The sequence below is a fragment of the Anabas testudineus genome, chromosome 22, assembly GCF_900324465.2.
Source record: "Anabas testudineus chromosome 22, fAnaTes1.2, whole genome shotgun sequence".
NCBI lineage: Eukaryota > Metazoa > Chordata > Actinopteri > Anabantiformes > Anabantidae > Anabas > Anabas testudineus.
The window spans coordinates 4804651-4825200 of record NC_046630.1 but is presented as its reverse complement, the minus strand read 5'-3'; the positions used below and the strand labels follow the sequence as shown (position 1 = coordinate 4825200).

At 42.4% G+C, this 20550-nt stretch overlaps 2 protein-coding genes across 5 annotated transcripts in view; one reads left to right on the top strand and one right to left on the bottom strand.

Annotated features, from left to right (window-relative positions):
• The window catches only part of sos2 (son of sevenless homolog 2 (Drosophila)), a 30156-nt gene extending 15809 nt beyond the window's left edge, over positions 1 to 14347 (top strand). Inside the window, exons 6-23 of the mRNA XM_026339354.1 lie at positions 10 to 153; positions 479 to 589; positions 4609 to 4707; positions 5183 to 5310; positions 5431 to 6086; positions 6228 to 6309; positions 6439 to 6561; positions 7963 to 8075; positions 8404 to 8626; positions 8727 to 8846; positions 8932 to 9094; positions 9526 to 9643; positions 9855 to 10027; positions 10130 to 10246; positions 10506 to 10770; positions 10874 to 10915; positions 11040 to 11143; positions 11299 to 14347. Coding sequence (XP_026195139.1) covers positions 10 to 153; positions 479 to 589; positions 4609 to 4707; positions 5183 to 5310; positions 5431 to 6086; positions 6228 to 6309; positions 6439 to 6561; positions 7963 to 8075; positions 8404 to 8626; positions 8727 to 8846; positions 8932 to 9094; positions 9526 to 9643; positions 9855 to 10027; positions 10130 to 10246; positions 10506 to 10770; positions 10874 to 10915; positions 11040 to 11143; positions 11299 to 11796 — 3279 coding nt within the window. The 3' untranslated portion in view covers positions 11797 to 14347. The remainder of the gene's footprint in view (positions 1 to 9; positions 154 to 478; positions 590 to 4608; positions 4708 to 5182; positions 5311 to 5430; positions 6087 to 6227; positions 6310 to 6438; positions 6562 to 7962; positions 8076 to 8403; positions 8627 to 8726; positions 8847 to 8931; positions 9095 to 9525; positions 9644 to 9854; positions 10028 to 10129; positions 10247 to 10505; positions 10771 to 10873; positions 10916 to 11039; positions 11144 to 11298) is intronic.
• LOC113147990 lies at positions 14081 to 20534 on the bottom strand. 4 transcript variants are annotated; one of them, XM_026339411.1, is made up of 15 exons: positions 20301 to 20534; positions 19878 to 20033; positions 19368 to 19412; positions 18983 to 19147; positions 18716 to 18816; positions 18475 to 18602; positions 18223 to 18343; positions 17966 to 18104; positions 17779 to 17883; positions 17594 to 17683; positions 17219 to 17364; positions 16897 to 17004; positions 15923 to 16607; positions 15319 to 15425; positions 14081 to 15235 (listed from the first exon to the last, which is right to left on the bottom strand). In XM_026339411.1, the coding sequence occupies exons 3-15, from the start codon at positions 19407 to 19409 to the stop codon at positions 15133 to 15135; spliced, it is 2040 nt and encodes a 679-aa protein (XP_026195196.1). In that variant the 5' UTR covers positions 19410 to 19412; positions 19878 to 20033; positions 20301 to 20534; the 3' UTR covers positions 14081 to 15132. The 4 variants fall into 4 exon arrangements, with proteins under 4 accessions (XP_026195196.1, XP_026195200.1, XP_026195199.1 ...); XM_026339415.1 differs by having other exon boundaries at positions 15319 to 15422; XM_026339414.1 differs by having other exon boundaries at positions 19878 to 19983.
• Between the last annotated feature and the right edge of the window lie 16 nt (positions 20535 to 20550).

The window sequence follows — 20550 nt, the reverse complement described above, 5'->3', positions numbered from 1 at the left end:
CTATTGTAGGATGTGGAAGTGATTTTCAGCAACATCCTGGACATACACGAGCTGACGGTGAAGCTGCTGGGACTGATCGAGGACGCTGTGGAGATGACAGCTGACGGCAGCCCTCATCCACTGGTGGGCAGCTGCTTTGAAGATCTAGCAGAAGTAAGAAACCTCTTATTTTCAATGATAATTTGCATGGAACTTTATTTAGATGTGAACAGTTAACGCTTGGTCACCCCCAGTGATTTATGTGAGAGCTGCATTCCTAAGCTAAAATGTAATTAATAAGACGAGTACTTTGTCCCATCTGTGTGATGGAGTTTCAATGCATCATTTAGGAAACCTTATCAATACCAGTTTTACCTGCACTTTTAATAATGAGAGCTCGGTTCCTAGATGAGGTCGTGTCTGAGCGTCCTCATTCTCCTGTAAGAATATTGTGATAGTGTCAGCATGCAATCACTCATTATTTGCTGTGTGTCTACAGGAACAGGCGTTTGACCCCTATGAGACCCTCTCTCAGGACATCCTCAGCAGGGATTTTCATGAGCACTTCAACAACCTGATGGCACGACCAACTGTAGGCCTGTACTTCCAGGTAATAAATCAAATCAGCCGCATGAGACGTCTCAATAATAGAATGCTTATATATAAAAAATAAGCCTTCTGTTGATATTGTTACCTGGTGCTGTTATCATAGTTTTTAAAATTATTCTAATGATTTCTTAGACTGCAGCAACATGGGTTTGAAAATTCCCAGCTGTTATAGCTCTCATTTCCATATTTACATGTCATGTCATGTAAACTATCTTATAAATCCAGAAATGCCATAAAACTGAAAAGAAAAAAAAAATCTTTAGTTTTTCTGTTTTTAAATATAAAGGTACGAGTGGGTCATTTATGTGTTTACACTTAGCAAACGGTGTTCCTGTTTTGCTTTGAAGTTAACCTGGGTGCCTGGTGGAATTCCTCCCAGTATCGTTTGAGGGCATGTCATGACATATTCAGCCTCCTGTGTACAGTTTATTCACTGCTGCCGCATTGTTTTATTTGGACATTCCTCACAAGAATAGCATTGAATTATGCTCGGTGGGGTGCAGTTTGGCAGCCTTTGAAGACAAAATATTTGCTAGTGTTTTCTCAGGCCAAAGACCAGCGAGTATGATTGTTCACATGAAGCAACACCAAACTCACAATGGTATTTACAGCATGAGTCCATTTTCTGCTCTCCTTTTCAAGGGTTTGAATGCCAAAGTCCACTTTTGTTAAGTGGATATTAAGCTATTATGTTAATATATCTGCTGCTCACAACTTCCTGCTCAGTTAGTGTTGTTGCAAAGTCATAAACAGCCCTACTGACTGTCCGGCGGCCCCGCTGTACCTCGTATTGGGCCCTCGCTGTGTTTACTCTCAAACCACCAGTCAGCCTGAGTTAGATCAACACCACTGGCACTGTCCTGATTACCCACTGCCAGTGTTTATTTTCATAAACTTGTTGTACGAGAGTGGGGGGGAAAGGGCACAGCAGTTAAAAATAAGCTTCATTTCTGCACCATGTTGACAGCACTCAGGTGTACTCATGTAAAGTCCATTGCATGATTTTCCTATAAGACTTCTCTAACCTGATCACCCTTTTCGATTTTATCAGTCTGACATAAGATAGTTGAGAAAAACATCTCACCCCAGGGTCTTATTTGGTGACATCATACAGAGTAATACAAAAAAACATTATAGTAGAAAAGAAAACGATTGAATCTGATTGGGCTCAATCAATAAATAAATAATGGATTATGGACACACTTTATATTACAGTTTACATATTACGGTTTGTGTATAAGAGTAATTACTGTGTAAATCCAGATTCTAATTTGTCAGAAAGGTTTGTCTTCCTTGTCAAAAAGTGGTTTTTACAATGTTGCTTAGTTGAATTCATTTAACTCTGGTCTTATACCACCAGAATGCGAGAAGACACAGAGGTGTGTGTATGTGTGTGTTTTGATCATCAGTGGTCCCAGGGGCAGATGGTGTAATGGTCTCTCTCCAGCCTCTCCTCTTAAACCTGCCCCTGCCCCGTTTCTGCACTGTGGGCTAATCTTATTTTGGAATCTCTCTCTTTCCCTTGTGTTTCGTCTCTGATCTGGTGGATGTTTGTCTCCTTGTTGCTTCACCTTCTTTAAACAACAAGAACCTGGTATACATATAATGCATACCTCTTGTGAACCTCTTGCAGTGGCATCTCAGTGACTCTCTCCTCTTCAGCTTTTGTCTCATTGCATGTGCTTCATCTTTCTGACTCCATCCTTCTTGACTTTCTCCCTCCCTCCCTCTCTGTCAAGGAGATGTGTCTGTCGAGCACTCAGCCCCTGCACTCTGCAGCATCTGGTATTGTGGGTAAATTACATCGTCTCTTAAAAATAGAACAGGCAGCCACACTGCAGGCCATTTTTCTCCTGGGGAGGAGGTGGTGGAGGAGGAGGTGGAAGGGGGAGAGTGACCCAGGGCTCATTTCATGTTGAAAATAAGCTGTGAATTAAACAACAAAAGACTGCAACATGGGTTCAAGCAGTGCAGTGGGAACATGTTGTTCTCATAGTTAATCTGTACCTTATTCTTACCAGTGTGTTTATATTTAGGTGCTACTGTGAATCGCCTTCCTGTAGAGACTGAAGTATTTATGTTACCAGAATTACATAGAGCCCATAAACAACAATGTACAGTTTTGCACCACAGATGATTGATCAGTGACAATTAATAACATTTTCTATGAGTTGTAAGATGGTATCGGCCAGGTTTCCTATAATATCAGCAGCTTCGTCAACAGTTAGACTGACTTCAGCCATTGTGAGAGCAAATTATTATAAAGCTAAACAAGCAAGCTAAGTTTAAACCAACACAATAACTTAATAAATGTGTTTGGGTTGTGCGAAAACTCCAGAAACCATCGCAATCATTTGTGCTTAGTGGCATCTCAACTATGTAGTAACACAGTATATTAAGCTATTGTATCTTTAGGAGAAATATTACGGTTTGAAAGTCTTTACTCAGGGTTGTGATGATATTTTAAATAAATCACCAGTGACAAAATAAATCACTGTAAATTCTATGTTTATTCTATGCTTAATGTCTACAGTTCTACTTTCTCCATATCAGTTGTCATGCATGACTAATAATATTCAAGCACTGTAAACTTTCCTGTGACTTTCTTCAAGTCTGATTGTTGTATATGATCTATTCAAGAGCCTCTAATTTCTCATTTAAGCTGCATGTAACCTTCTAACTGCACTGAACTAAAAAAAAAAATCTATAAATAACTAATATTTTCACTTAGTCTTATCTGATCAGCTTCAGTGAAAATGACGATGTCTCTTGTTACATCCTTTGCTCAGGAGTTTGATTTGGTGGATTTATGTTGTTAACGCTTTTTGAAGATATTGTGAAATTTGCAGACAGTAGGATGATATAACACAACCTACCGATTCACCTGATATTTCTGACTGTAGACATCTTAAATACGCTTCACAATGTCAGATGATCCAATTATCTTCACTCTAAAAAACGTAGTGTGACTCTAAAAGTAGAGCTAAGAACCAAACTAAACCCACATAACATTTACATCCTTACATCTGCTGATTACCTGTGCTTTGAAAATATTTTTATTATGATTTTACACTGAAACACAAAAATCATTTGTTTTTGTTGCATCAAAGCACCAGTATCCAACCCAGTTAAAGTAAATTTATAATAGCAGCCGAATTATGATTGTTGGAAAACTGTGTATACAATTAGTAGACCTCCAAGATGCTGACATATCAATACCATGATCTAAACTTGGGTCATTGTTCCCTAGCTGCCCATCAGAGTACATCAAGCAGCTGATGTCCTTCATTTACATGCACACAAACCCTCTTCCTCTCTTCCCCTCCCCTGCATTCTCCCTCCTTCTCAGACTGTGTGGCCACTGCTGTGGAGTTTGAGTACTAGCATATTGATTCTGAGTCGTCTATCAGGGGAACAGGAGAGTTAAATGGATGCTGTGACGGCCCCCTCTCCGGTTACCCTTGCAGCCTTACTCAGTCAACTGCTTGTCCTTTCCTCTCTCCATCACTCGCCACAGTACAGCTTCTTCTCATCCAAATCGGTCTCATTTAAAAAACACACACATTTTCAAATCTTTGTCTTCACAGTTGTCTTCATTTTATAATTGTTGACATTTGCAGTATTTTTAGTGACGTCTATTCCAAAATTAAGTCTAAGTTCTAAATTGCTGGACTTCACTGTATCTGGGACTTATTATTGTGCCAGTTAATCGTGATCACATTTTACTCACTAGTGTTGTAGACTTAAAAATTAAATGCATCTTTACAGTGGATTGTTATGGGGCAGCAAAACACCGGCTGACAAGTATAAACACAGCGAAGCATCTAGACCACTTACTTGGAAGTGAAAATGAAAGTTAAAGACAAAAATCTTAATACTGTTTATATTGTGCCTTTTATTAACTAAAAAAAAATCTTTTCTCTTCATAAGTGCTAACTCTTGATGGTTGGTGGGAATATTTTGTTGTTAGTTTGACACTAGTCCATTGCTAACCCTTCTTATGTATCTTTATGTCTCCAGTCAGTTGCAGAAGGCTTCAAAGAAGCAGTCCAGTACGTCTTTCCCCAGCTGATGATGGTCCCAGTATACCACTGTATGCACTACTTTGAGCTACTACAGGTATGTCCTTGTATGTGCACAGTTCTAATCAAAGATACAGTTGGTTCTCACTGTGGTTTTCGTTTTGTAGAGGTTAGTGGTTAATGATAAACATTCTTTGTTTCATGCCAAATTTAAATTGTTGGCTAGAGAAGCTTTTGCCACAGTTGCCCTCAGAACAAACAGTGTGACGTTTTGATGCTAGATTAGCTATTAACCATATCATATGTCCCTGAAACATCTAAAAATAGGTACAGCGGCCTGACATTGAACTGTACTCACTTGTCCTGTAAGGTGGATTTTCTATTGAAGTTTAGCACAGCAGACATTTTGACTTGTAACAGGAAAAGCACCTTGCTAATAACAGCAACAATGCCAGTCACTTCCAACAAGTATCCCAGTAAAGTATTCACGAAGAATACCAGCTCCTTGGAACTGGCTCTTTTATTTACACCTGAATTATTCATGTGTGAATGTGTGTGTTCTGTTTTCACAGCAACTTCAGGAGCGCAGTGAAGACCAAGATGACCGAGAATGTCTGAAACAGGCGATCACGGCGTTGCTGAACCTTCAGTGTAGCGTGGAGCGCATCTATACTAAGTACCAGCCTCGCCGTAAACCTGGGTAGGTTTCCTCTACATTTAGTAGTATAGTTATAAATACAGATGCACATCCTTGTACAGTAGTGATAAATTAGTGGTTTTATGCATTGAGCTCTTGTGATGTTTTACTCTTTCCTCATAGTGAACCGATGTACCGCCTGTACAGTCGGCAAGTCCGTAGCAAACAACTAGCCATCAAACGCATGAATGAGATCCAGAAAAGCATTGATGGCTGGGAGGGGAAAGACATTGGTCAGTGCTGCAGCGAGTTCATCCTAGAGGGGCCACTTTTACGAGCTGGGGCCAAGCACGAAAGGCACAACTTCCTGTTTGATGGCCTGATGATTAGCTGCAAGGCCAATCAGAGCTCCCGGCTCCCAGGATCGGGCAGTGGGGCGGAGTTCCGCCTGAAGGAGAAGTTTGTGCTGAGGAAGATCCGCATTGTGGACCGCGAGGACTCGGCAGAGCTGCGGCACGCCTTTGAACTGACAGGCAAAGATGAAAACTGTGCTGTTTTTTGTGCACGGACAGCAGAGGAGAAAGCAGCGTGGATGGCAGCACTGGTGACTCTACAGTACCGCTCCACTTTGGATCGCATGCTGGACACAGTGCTACAGCACGAGGAACAGGCGCATCCTCTAAGACTGCCCTCGCCTGAGGTTTACCGCTTTGCTGTGCAGGACTCTGAGGAGAATATAGTGTTCGAGGACAAAGTGCAGAGCAAAACAGGCATCCCCATCATTAAGGCAGGCACAGTGGTCAAGCTCATAGAGAGGCTCACCTACCATATGTATGCTGGTAAGAAGCTGCGTTAGATCTACTGGTAGAGACAACAGCTGGAATATTTTCTTGTTTGTTTTTTTCAAACTCAGATATAATTTCCCAAAGTCTTGTCACGTTATCTGAGTTTGGTATCTAATTGTTTTCATCTGTTTATAGATCCTAACTTTGTGCGCACATTTCTTACTACATACCGATCATTCTGCAAACCACAGGAGCTGCTCACCCTGCTGATAGACAGGTATGGTTAATCAGGAAAAGCTGTCTCACCACTGGCATGTGCTGCAGTTATTTAATGTGTTTCTACTGTATCTGAGCCACATGTTCTGCTGGTGCCCTGACATCTGAAATAATTATGTTTGATTGACAGAATTGAGATCCCAGAACCAGAACCAACTGAGGAGGACCGACAGGCTCTCTGGAATGGTGATCAGCCGATGGCAGCCGAGCTTCAGAGGTTCAGGAAAGAATACGTGCAGCCGGTCCAACTCAGGTACGACAGCCGTCCAATCAGAACTGGTTCTGTCTCAATCTTTTGAGCCTGTGAAGCTTCCAAAGAGCAGCAGCAAATATTAAAAACAAGTAAAAGTGAAACTGAAATGATTTTCCACTTAATTCAAGGTTCACTGCACACATTAAGGAAGAGAAAACAAAACCAGAATTACAGTATTTTCTTGATAAAGATGTTCATCCAGATGTGGTTAACACTGATTTGAATCTTTGGTATGACTTGTGTTTATCCGGAACACAATACCAAGGAGGAAAAAATGCTTCAGTGTTAGTGAAACGGCAAGTCGAGCATCAAGGTGATAAAATAACACAATAAAAAAAAAAAGCACGACAAGGTGAAAAGTAAAGTAGAAGAAAAAAAAAACAAGAGCAGATTAATAGCATGATTTGACTCCTGATCTGAAGTAATCTTGTTTAAATCGCAGTGTTAAATGACTCAATGCAGATTAAAGCTAAATCTTCTCCAATGCTACAGAAACATTGGTAACTATTACTTGATATTAGCTCACTTGATATGTCTCTAAACTTGTAGCTAAACTAAAAAAAAACGTATTCTATCATGTTTTACTGCTTTCATTTCCTAACAAGGCCTCGCGTCTCTTTGTCCTCTGTTGTTGTTTGGCTCTTTAAGGCTCCTGTTAAGGTCTGAGTGTTCTCACTGAGCCACAGAATTACTTTTGTATTAGACTTTGCAGCCTTATAAGGAGCAACCGAGTCAGGAATAGTCTCATAAGTACCATTTAAAAACGGAGCCTCTCAGTATCAGACAGCGGTGCTGCTGCAGTTAATGGCAGCTACAGAAAAAAAATCCTTTAAACTTCAGTCACAAAAACAATTAAACAAGATAAAGAACATATTTTGCCGTCTGAGTTGCACAAACAGGCATTATTAGAATAATTCATCATTCTTTAAGTATCCTGATCTTTGTAAGTACAAATTGAGACAAAAAAACATGTAGTTTGGGTGGTCGATTGTTAAAGTAAACACTGCAATTCTTTATTTTAGTACCAGGATACTCAAAGTGGGTGAAAATAACTCTTTAAACATAACTTTTGCCCTGTAAAGCACCTAATATCGCCACTTAAAAAAAAAGTTAACAAACCAAGATAAGTAATAAACACTGGCTAACAGCCAAAAACTGTTTTCAATCTTAAGGTGATCTATCCCCTTGTTTCCTGTAAATCTTTTTAACAAACGTGGGTGGTAAAACAATGAAAATGTCCGGCCTCTTGAGAGGGTAAAAATATTTGCTTCCTGTTTTATTACTGAACAGTTTAGTATATTTACAGTGTGCACAGCTGTCCTTGCAGTCCCTAAAATTAAAAAGTGTGGGGAGGACTTTGCACGTGATTAGTTAACACTGTCACATGTCTCTGCAACACAGGGTTCTCAATGTTTTCCGTCAGTGGGTCGAACACCATTTCTACGACTTTGAGAACGATCCGGAGCTCAGAAGTCGGTTAGAGGAGTACATCACCAGCAAAATTCAACTGCGAGGTCAGCCCTGCATCCAGTATTTACAATATATACATTGTGTATAGCCCCTGTGCTTTGCTAAACAGATATTTATCTTTTTTATCAACAGTGAAAAGAATATCTTCTTTTTTCTGAACCTTATTTAGCAAAATAAAAGCTTTTTTTTTAACATAAGGTTTTATGCCTTAATTTGATAATATTTTTGCTCTGACCTGAACCTGGAGGTTTTTTGTTTTATTTTTTTCCTGTGCAACATGGCTAAAAATAGTCCAACTAACTTCTGGTTTTGGATGAGCTTGAAAAAAAATAAACACAATATTTAATTCATATGTTGTGTTTCGTTTTTTAGGGAAGTCAATGAGAAAGTGGGTCGAATCCATCAATAAGATCATCAAGAGGAAGCTGCAGACGCAGTCAAATGGCGTCAGTCACAACATCACCTTCGAGAGTCCGCCTCCTCAGATCGAGTGGCACATCTGCAGAGCAGGACAACTGGACACCTTTGACCTCATGACCCTTCACCCCATAGAGATCGCCCGCCAGCTGACTCTGCTCGAGTCTGAGCTCTACAGGTGTGTGTAGAATTACCTGTTGGAGTTTAATTTGTTGATATTTTAGCACTGGTGTCTAGTATTGCGTCTCTGAAGAATAAAATCGCTGCTTTCTTTACAGAGCGGTCCGGCCGTCTGAACTGGTCGGTAGCGTCTGGACCAAAGAGGACAAAGAGAAGAACTCGCCCAACTTGCTCCGAATGATCCGCCACACCACCAACCTCACACTGTGGTTTGAGAAGTGAGTCTAGTGATTCAAATATTTCACTCACGTCCTGGCTGTAGGGAAAAGTGCTGTTACGTAACTGTGTGTCTCATACCCTCAGGTGTATTGTTGAGATGATGAACCTGGAGGAGAGGGTGGCGGTGTTGTCGCGAGTCATAGAGATTCTGCAGGTTTTCCAGGAGCTTAACAACTTCAATGGTGTGCTGGAGGTGGTCAGTGCCATCAACTCTGTCCCGGTCTACAGGCTCGACCACACCTTTGAGGTGAGTCAAGCTATCCGAGTGTTTAGAAGAAAACATTTTTCTGGCAGATAATCCTGAGCTAATGGCAGCAGAGGGAAGTCAATTCAAGTTTATCATCTATGTGGAGTGGCTGTTTTAGAAAATCACAGCTCGGCTCCACCACGACCATCAGTATGGTTCATATTTAGGCTCAGAGTCATAATAATGTTTGGATGATACCATGCTGATATTGGCATGTAAACACGGAGACAGTTCTCATACCATTAGCATGTTTTATTTATGTAACCTTCACTTAACCAGGTAGAGAATCACAAATTTGTACATGCACTTACGATTGTCTCGACTTTTGTTTCCTGGTTAGCTGTTTTATTTGATGTCCATGTGTTTTTGTCGAGCGTTCAGTCCAAAGCTGAACCCAAATAATGAGAGTTTTCTCATTCTTCTACTCAAAGGCCATACCAGAGCGGAAGAAGAAAATCCTGGAAGAAGCTGTGGAACTGAGCCAAGATCATTTTAAGAAATACTTGGCTAAACTCAAGTCAATAAACCCACCCTGTGTGCCTTTCTTTGGTAAGTCCTCTAAAATGTTCGTGTGGGCACAAGAAGCATAAAAAAAGAGTTTATCCATTTTTATTAGAAGACAGTGTTTATATTTTTCTTATAGCCCTTTTGCTTTTTGCTATTTTTGGAACATATTCACAAACAGAAATCACTCAACAAGTTTTTGCAGCGGCACATTTTTAGTTTTCTTTTTCTCTTATTAACTTGTCTTCGTCCTCAGGGATCTATTTGACCAACATCCTGAAGACGGAAGAAGGCAATCCAGACTTCCTTAAACGTCACGGCAAGGAGCTGATCAACTTCAGCAAGAGGAGGAAAGTGGCTGAAATCACAGGAGAGATCCAGCAGTATCAGAACCAGCCTTACTGTCTAAAGGTGGAGCACGAAATCAGGGTGAGCGCACATCGTCACATCGTTTTCTCTCTGGTATCTTTCAACTGTTTCATAATAAACATTTCAATAATGCAATGCAAAACTTGTATTTTTGTTGTGCAGAGGTTCTTCGAGAACCTTAACCCAATGGGCAACATGAGTGAGAAGGAGTTTTCTGACTACCTGTTCAAAACCTCTCTGGATATTGAGCCACGGAACTGCAGGCAGCCTCCCCGATTTGTAAGTGTTTTGCTGCAGTGAGGTTCTTGTTGAAGATATGTTTGGGGCTAGATCTTAGATACATATTTACTGCAGGTGAAAGTGGAATATGTTCTGTAGTACCTTCATTATTATTCAAAATAAGACATTTTAAGACAGGTGTTAGTTTAAGTGTTAGATTTGGCAACAGCAACAGCTCTTTGTGGTTTGAAATGTCCACAGTTCATATTTTTAATCAGTTGTACTGGTGATAAACTTCTCACTGTTAAATTTCCTGCAGCCCAGGAAGACCACATACACTCTGAAGTCCCCGGGGATCCGGCCTGTGCGAACTTCTACCTCTGGCACCCTGAAGGGCCACCCCGTCCCCCTGGAGAGGGAGCCCCCACATAAGATCACCTTCCAGCGCATCGCTGAGTCCGAGCCAGAGACACCGGCATCGGCCTCTGTGCCCACCTCCCCAAACACGCCAACTCCTCCACAGTCAGCCTCCTCTGACCTCAGCTCAGTTTTCATGGAGCATGACCTCAGCAGCTCCTATGGCGGTGAGTTCAGCTGAGATTGGGTATAAGTACCAACACAGACACTTAATGGAAACGGTGAAGCACCACAGGTTGTTGTTAAACTTATCCTCTTTGCATTTTACAGGTAGCAACTCCATATTTGCTTCAGTTCTTCTGCCACCATCAAGTGAGTGTGGAGGGGTTTTATTTTTGTAGTTTGTAGTAAAATGAAAATAAATCAGTGTTTCACACAGTTTGTTGTTTATGAGCTGTTACAGCTGTTTGACCTTAGTGATTTTTCTTTCTCTCAGAGTACCAGTCTGCATCTTGCGGCAGCCTCCACCAGCTTGGAGAGGAGCTGCTGAAGCCGCCGCCTCTACCACCACGAAGGAAAGACACCATGTCTGAAGCTAAAGTAAGAGGAGCACTCTCTTTTCTAAAAATTACACCCATAATTGAATAATAATAACTTACCTCAGTTTCATATGAAACCGTAAACCGGGGTGTTTGGTTAGGGACCGAATTATAAATTATATTATAAGTCATGTCTATGTTGTGTCTGTGTTTCAGCTGAGCTCCGACAGCCCTCCAGCCATCCCTCCCCGGCTGCCCCCTCCTCTTCCCAGGAACCAGCCTCGACCGCCTGTCTACAACGGCCCTCCCATTGACAGCCCCTTGCCGAGTCCGCCTCCTCCACCTCCTCGTGACCCTCTGCCCGACACGCCGCCTCCAGTGCCCCAGCGGCCACCGGAAATCTTCATCAACTACCCCCTCAACCTGCAGCCGTCTCCTGTGGGTCGATACCACTGGGACTTCGGCAGCTCCCCCAGCTCTCCGAACACCCCACCCAGCACGCCGTCGCCTCGCATCCCCAGGAGGAGCTGCCCACTCAGTGCCAGCCAGAACAGCCTCTGCCCTTTACCTATTCCCAGCAGTGCCCCACCTGTCCCCCCACGTCACAACTCCAGCCCACAACTCCCCAAACTCCCACCAAAGACATACAAAAGGGAGATGCCGCCGCCACTACACACCCTAACGCTGGTGGAGAACACCGACAGCAGCCAGTGAGTCTGCTCTGTTCTGTATTTAGCCACCAAGAAGTGAAAAATGCAAACTGTCTCTTGCAAACTACAACACAGCTACTGATCAGAAAGAATAACACTGCTCCACGCGCTCTTAACTCCACCCGCCAAGTCACACCCCCGCTGTGCCTCTCAGGGGATCAGTAGCTCCACCTTCATCATAAAAACTCTGTGCCAATGAGAAACCCACACCGGTGTGCCAGCTAATAAACAACAAGGAGTTGAGTGTCTGTTTGCTCTGATTTGGGCAGGATCGTCTGCTCCTAATAAAAGTTCTCACCCCTCACATACTTTACTTACCCCCATGTGCCTCACCTCCATCACCAGAGTGGGGTGAAAGTGGGGGGCCTTGGACTTTGTAGCCTCAACTGTCATGCTTTGTTTCTCTGGGCATTGACGTCCTCTGGAGTCCTGCTGCATCCTACAGATTTCTACGACCTCCTTAAAGATCAACTTAGACGTAGCTCTTTCACGGTGGGTGTGAGCAGCAGATGTTTCTACTGACTTGTCCCCTACTAACTGAAAACAAACAGTTGCCAAAGTCTTATTTTATGCAGGGGGATAAGGGATTCTCTTTCATTTTTTTTAACAAATATGACATTAAAGGAAACGCAAGCAGGAGGCGACACTGAATCCCCCACATGGTATCTCCACTGTACACTGTGACTGTATAGACGCGAGTCAAACTGACTGTTTGTCATCTGAAGACAGGCTTCTCCACAGCCACAAAACGTTGCCTTTAAAAAAAATCCAACAGCAGTGACCTCTGACGCCAGGCTCCAGTCCTCTCGGCCCCTGGACGGGAACGCGAGAGCCGAGAACCCTCCCATTTGCACATCAAGCTTGGGCAAAGTCAGAAGGTTTTTCGATTAGACTTTAAAAGGAAAAGATATCCCTCAGCGGTATGCGATGGAGGGAGGTCAGCCACGATCCCGAACAGCATTGATCCAGGATGAAGAGAAAACACAGAGACACTAGTTTTTCTCTCTCAGCTGATGTCTTAACTAATTCCCTTCTAGACGAACACTGCTGTCCAACACTGTGCTCTTTTCCAAAAGCCCTCATGACCAACTTTCCTTCATTGGTATTCAAACTCAGCACTGGAAGCACTCACCCTCCCACCAAAGCTGGGTCAGCTCCCCCCAGTGGCTGCTCCTAAAAATAAAATAAAAAAAGACTCGTTAAAAAAAAAAAAAAAAAAAAAAAAAAAAAGAGGAACTTTTTAACCCAACTTCTTCTTCTTCGTCTTCTTTTTCTTTTCTGCTTGAAACTGTTTTGTTTCACTTTGGAAAGACTGAAATAATCCATGCATCATGCTCAGATGTGCCTTTTATTTTGTTTTCTACTTTACAGAAATAAGCAAACGGTGTCTGAAATGCTAAAAAATAAAGTTGCCTATGTAATGTTTAGAACAAAAGCTATAAACTTTGAAATTGTACATGTTTGTGGATACTGTGTATATATAACATGTATACACTAACTAAATAATTTGTATAAAGTGACAAGTTGTTTTTTTTTCCCCCCGTTGTATTGTACCCTCATCCGCATCTGTTCAGTCAAATATTGCCTAATAATCCAATGCTGCTACAGTCGGATAAAAAAAACGAAAAAACAAAAAAACAGGTCACTGTCACTAACGTACTTACAGACAATCTCCAGTTGAATCACTGGGAGTATTAACTGTGGAAAGCCATTTATTTTCTTCCCTGCCCCTTTAGCTGTTTTAAAGCAATGAAAATAATACAGTTCAATATGCCAAGCACTTACTTAGACGTGTGCTTCACTTTGTACATCCTACTAATTGCCTTTTTCTCGTTTTCAAAGACTTTTTAATGCTAACACTCATTAAACAGAGGGTTAGAATTGTATTAAAGTTGCAGGTGAATATACACGGACATATATTCATTTGCAAGTATTTGAGCATAGTGAAGAATTGGACATTTTCCTTCTGAGAAACACACTTTGTGCACTTTAGGCTGTACTGTTGATGAGCCACAGTTGTTATAGGTCACGTTTGTAAATGCAGTGGTCCTATGCAGCTGTCAGACTCACTTTCTACATGGATCAGGGCAGAAAACCACGAGTCTACCACCTCACTTTGAGCCCCACGATGTTTATAAAAGACGCAGAAACACCTCGTGCCCTTTTTTCTCCCAACTTTGCTCTACAAATACACAGAGCCTTCGTCTGTCTCGCTGCGGTTTCTGCAGGTGATGATGGACGATTCAACTTCTGGTCAAACTAGACGTGAAAGAGGGATATTTGGAGGATTTGTTTTGTTTTGTTTTTTTTTTTAGAGGCAGCTGAAGTCAAATCACTTCTCTGTCTTCACTCATGTTCTGTCCATTTCCCAACTTGCCCAAGTCAGTATTGTTGGGGTTCATTTTGCCAAGTTTCTTTTTTGTTTTCTGTTTCTTTTTAAACCCCAGCCCATTTGATGGACATTTATTTGATGGTATGTGGCCTTTTAACTGCTTTGTATTAATGGTCTTGAAGAGATTAATAAATCACCCAGTCTTATTTTGTACTGAACAACACACTTCTCTTGTTTTTCTGTTACTTTAAACAGCTTCTAGAATATAGTTGGATATTTTTTCTCAATATGCCCATTTTCTTCCTGATTGAGTTAGAAAATGTCAATATTGAGATTATTCTTATTTTTGAAAGGACAAACTGGTTAGCTTAGCTTAGCAGAAAGACTGGAAACTGAAAACACACTTTGGTTTGTACAATAAAACGCACATGTATAGTTATAACTCAATTAGTGGCCTTTAACGTTACAGGTTTGTGTTTTTAAAATGCAAAACATGTGCGGCAGCTAGCAGCTAACCAGGCTCAATGCTACCTGTAGCTAAATCAGCCCAGTAGCTAAGGGCTAACTGAGCTAATCATCAGTTTTTTTTAATTTATGAACTGAATATTTAATGATCCAGATGGTTAGAATCTCTCCTAAACTTTATTACCCTGCTACTTAGATATTTTAACTCGTCACCATTTTAGCTCCACTTGTAAAATATGGTATTAAAAGTTCAAATCTGTTATGAAGTGCTATGTACCTGGCCACAGTCATGATCCTACTGTGCTGACGGACTAACAGCCAAACAAAGATGTCTGCCGTGTTCGCACAAGTTTTAGTTTTAACAGTAAATCTCATTTTCTTCACCCAGCAGGTTGTGTCTTTCATGCATTGATATTTGTGTCGTGGCCTCTGGGGCAAAAACAAACACTCATCCCACAAGTCACGACTTGGGCTCAGGTTTGGTTGTGACTTTTGGAGTTTAGAGTGCAGCAGTTTTCAGTGTTCGAGGAGGAGGTCAGGGGGTCAAACGGTGCTGCAGGGTCCTTCGCTGTCCTCACTGTCGTCCCACAATCCTCCACTGCTCATCGGTGCTGCCTGGGTATTTCTCTGCTGAGCGAGGCCTGATCTGAAGACATGGAGCGACGACAAACTCAGGTAGAAGTACGGTTTGTCATCACTGCTCGAGTTTGATCTGTTGAAGCCTCTTACCTCAGATTTTCTCTGCTCGGGTTGAAACTGGGAAAATTTTGCCTCGTCGGAGCTTGAATCGGTACGAAACCTTGTCTGTTGTCTTTCTCTGGTGCTGAATCAACCTGCTCCATGAAGCAGAGTTGAGAGTATTAATGAGAAAACAGAAGAGCTGTCAGGAAAACACGGTATCAAAGAGTTTATGTAGCTCATACTCATGCTACAAAACAGCATTCTGATTATTTTTAAAGCAGCAAAACTTTAAAAAAATGTTTAGTGTGCAGCAGTTTTCATCAAACCTCAGTTCGAACAACATTTGTGATCAGTTCTAAATTGAGCTGCAACTTTTTTCTGGGCTCTTTAGTCACAATTAATTAAGAATTATTTTCATTTCTAAAGCAAAAATGCGCCAAATGTGACAATGAAATGCTTTTCTCTGTTTTATATGAGTGTACATCGGCTGTTGCTTGAATAAAGTTGCATTAAATTAATCAGCTGTTGGTTCTGAGATCTGTTTGGACCACAGTAGTTTGTTGAACAGTAGTGGTTGTCAAACCTCAGCCTGAGTCAAGAAACCACTTTAAACACTTTCAGCACAGTGACTGTTACCAACAACTTAAAATACCTGTTTGGACGGGTCATCCCAGATGGGCCTGAAGGCGCTTTTTGGATGAAGAGGAGGCGACCCTTTCCTGACACTGACCAGCCTCTTCCCGTAGGAGCTGACGAGACACGGCGTCGGCTCGTTCCCACACAGCCCTGTGGTGCCTCTCAGAGGAGGATGAGGGGTTAATCTGGGAATCTGCCACCTCAGACACACAGTCCTCTCTTTAGGTGCATCTCTGGACTGCTGCTGCGGCTGCTGGCTGTACGAGGGCTTCAACAGCACCGGCACCTGGCTGTCCTCCTCTTCATCCTCCCCGCTGTTGCTGTCCATCATCTCTCTGCGCAGGGTGCCATCAGGGCTGCAGGAGGTGACGGAGGAGTAGTCGAAAGCAGAGGTGTCGTCAGGGTCTGTCTCGCAGTCCTCAAGGCTGTGGGTCCCATGAGGCCCCTCCATCTCATTGGTGCCTTTCACCGTGGGCTGGCTGAAGGTGCCCTGACCTGAGTCACTGTTCTCCCCCCACCCTGCAGTGTCTGGGGTGAGCAGGGAGCAGCAGGCGTGTCCGCAGTCACGGGCTGGATGATTCAGGGCAATCCGGTCTCTTCCACAGCTCTTCCTCCTCACCGGGCTACAGGACCAGCACTCCAGACGCATTGAGTGGTGTCCGTCCAGCCCGTTGGTGAGGTTAACAGCTCGCTGGTCGTCTCTGGGGGAGAGAGGACATATTTACACCAGACCATCAACTCATAAGAGTACATACAGGAAGTGTTTTTTCTGCTGTAGTTATGTTACTTTGCAGGTTTTATGGAATAATCTTACATTTAGTGATTTGGCTAATGCAACCTACTACTTAGGACTCCTACTGGATGTAGACTGCAGCTGGAGTTTGAGGGAATATTCTGTTTTTGATATAAATACATTAGATATTTGAACCTTTACCTAAACAGGTATCCTGCCTACTCTACCACCTGACACCAGCAGAGGGCGACACTCACTTCTGAGCTGCAGTGCTGGTTTCCTCTCTGCAGAGCTTCGACTCTCTGGTCTGTTGGATCCTTGAGCAACAGTTTACAGAAGATCCACCAGCTGCAGCATCAGAGCAGCTGCAGCTCATGCAAAGGATAAAAATTTAAACTCAGAGTTTGTCACAAACACAGCGCCCCCCCCCCCCCATTAGTCACTGTCCCCACTTTAATACTATATACTGGATGTTATGGACATGATTGACGTGAGAATCTAATTTCACATCTAATCTAATATTTGTCAGAGGCATTAATCTAGGTGTGTGACAGCTGATCTGTCTCCTGATGCTCTGACCTCTGTCCAGCTCCTTCTCTGTCCTCCCATCTTACATCTTCCTCCAGAATCACATGGCAGCGAGACAAAATGCTCCTCAGCGCTCGCTCAGTGCCCAAAAGGAGGCTGCAGTCGGGATGCTCTTTACCCGTCCACTGCAGCAGGTTCTAGATGGGAGAAGGTAACTTTATTTTACTTTATTTTACTTTATTTTACTTTATTTTCAGTCTCAACATTTAATCAATTAACGTCAGTTCTTCTTATTTTGTTGCTTCTTTCCAGTGTTGTACACCCGTCACCCATCAGCTGCTCCTTTAGTTTTCATGTTGACCCACACAATCACATCTTGTGTGTCTGCAGCGCTACAACCTGCGCTCGATGTGGCTGCTGACTCACCTGAATGTGACTCAGGTAGCTGTGTATACGGGAGACAGGAGCCAACAGCAGGGAGAGCAGTTTCATTTCCTCCCTCTCCATCTGGCCACTCTGTGAAACCAAAGACAAACACTCAGCATCCAGCATCAGCATCTCTGTTCTCTCAGGCCTGTTTACAGTGAACAGTGTTAATGTCCCTAAACTACCTGCACTTTGTGGTTTTCCTCAGGATGATTCAGTCTGTTGAACTCCAGTGAGAGGAAGGACGCCAGGGTCGTTGTGTATCCCAGGTACGTATCCAAAAACGCTGTCTGAACAACCAAAATGAGAATAAATATGAGCACCAAGACTGTTGTAATCATTAAACTTTAAGTTTAAAAGGTTTAAACTTACATCATTTTGGCCGATAAGCTGCACCAGTATATCTCCAACCAGAGATTTCCAGTGTTCAGCAGATAATCGCTCCTGCAGGGTGTTTCTGAAGAGCAGATGTCGCTGCAGCAGCTGCTCCACAAACTTCAGATAGGTCTGACTGAATCAACAAGATATGTCACCACATGTTTAAACAGTAACTTGAAGTTATTGTTGGTTATTATTTTTACTGTAGCACCTTTCTAGTAGCTGTCTCTCAGCTACACCTTATTACTTACTACGGCTCCACAGTCATCTGGTGAGATGGTGGTGTCTTGTATTTGTCGTATAGCTGGTTTAAGGTTGCAACATACTCCCATTCTGAATGCAGAAGTTGCATCGCCACCTGATGTCGTGCATCTGTCCAAAAAGATTGTGACATACATAGTTTGTGCCCTTCACCTGTAATGTTTGTATTTGAACTAATTATATGTACAAATACCTGCAAAGGGGAAATTTGTTTTAAAACTAATGATACAGCGTGAGCTCACCTGTGCCTTCGCTCAGTCCTGCTTTAAGTCCCTGCAGGAAACAGTGGAGGAGCAGTTTTCCTCTGGACACACAGGCGGGTGGAGCAGAGGAACAGCTGCACTGACTCCGTCCACCAGCTGGATCACTACTGCACAACAGTGGACAGATGGAAACATGTCTGTCTGCAGGTTTTACACATCACACGTATGTAATAGGGTAAAGATGTTTTTATAGCTTTGTTCATGAAGATATGTGTCTTACCTGTCTCCCTGTTTGGATGGGAAGCTTTTTCCATCCTGCTGAGGTCTCTGTCTGTTACTGTACAGCTGCACTATCTGACACCGCATCACACCCAGTTCTTCCTGTAGGATGATTAGACTAAATTGAGATATATTGTCTATAACTAAGTAAATGTATGCATTATTACATGGAGTACCACCTGTTGTGGATAAAACACCAGCAGCTAAATGTAAACTTATAACCAAACTTTTCTCCATTTGATTAGTCGGACTAGTTAAATAGTCTCACCCTCAGCGAGTCAACCAGACCCTCCAGACGAAGAGCTTTTTTCTGGCAGCTCCTCCTGTTCTCCTCCAGCTCCTCCCTCAGGTACGTGTCTCCATGTTGGATCTGACTGAGCTCCAGGAGAGCGCTGGTAAAACCCGTCTTCAGCTCCGAGACCATGCATTGTAGCTGAAGACGGAGCAGGTGTCATCACTTAATCAAAGAATTTTACATTTATTGACCTGACATGACAGAACTAATCTCACTGCATTGGACAGGGGCATCAGATGTTAGGTCTCCATTCATGGACCTAACAAGGGATTAGTTTCCTTCTGCTCCTATTTTTGCAAACAAAACAAGTTCTGAATTCAACGTGAACTGTCTCTTTAACAAAGCCGGGCTGCCTCACCTTGGAGATCTCAGTGACAAGCTCTGCCTCTTGAGGCTTCATGACCTGTGCAGGGAGACACAAACAAGTCTGTTTGCAAACAGTGATTAATGTGCAAAACACTGCTGTGGCCTGTAAGACCATTGAACCTTGACAGACAATCAGAACAACAGAGTCGACATGCATGAGGTCATCTGTGACTGACCGTATCTACCAAAGGTAAATCAGATGGAGTTGAAGAGAAACAGGAACTAGGCAGAGAAGTCGACCTTTTTTTCTCTTAGTAACGTCAATTCATAACTCTTTTACACCCAAATGTTTGCAAGGACGACAAGAGACATGCATTAAATAAATATCTGCACAAGGTTTGATTTGAGTAGTTGTGATTTTAAGCACAAAAGTGCAAATTCTGTCCTAATTTGTTCTTTCTTCCAGCATATTAAAGCGTATAATTGAACTTAAGCAGTTCAAATAACGTTTCTAAACTGTTTCAATGACTTTCATGTCTATATACTTGTTTGTTTATGGTACCTGCTCAGATGTTGCCCCTGCCAGCAGCCCCTCTGCTAAGGAAGTGAAGAGTCAGCCAAAGAGCTCAGCCCTGCAGGGGAAAAGGCTGCAGAAGCCAAAAACCCTCCTTATAAGTCCGATGACAGAAGGACAGACACAGATCAGCAAAAACTGGAACTAAATTGGAAAATGCAAATGAAAAAGCCCTATAATTTAAACTAAAAATAAAAAATATAGAAAATTAAAATTCTAGAAATTAGTAAAAACTCTCCTGAGATCGCTTCGTATCACGTTTTGTAATCATAACATGTTAGAAATCACATTTGTGCTGTAGGTTGCACGACTATGGTGAAGCATACGTTATCATTAAAAAATACAAACAAACATGAATTAAATATCTGTCGTCTCCAAATATCCAAGAATCCAATAAAACCAGCATCGCACCTCAGTCCAAGCTCTCCAACACTGCTCCTGCAGACATTTAAATAAAGAGGCGAATCCGAAAATGCTTAAAATGTCCAATATCTGTGAATTAATAAAGAAAGAGACTTGGTTTCAGTCATTTGCGGTGTTTGAAGCGTCGTGTCGCGCTGTGCGCTGCGCAGACAGCAGAAGTCCTGCACGACGCTCAGCGAGCAGCTCCGTGCGTGAGTGAGTATGAACCATGTTGATGTGTACTGAAGTCAGGCTTCAA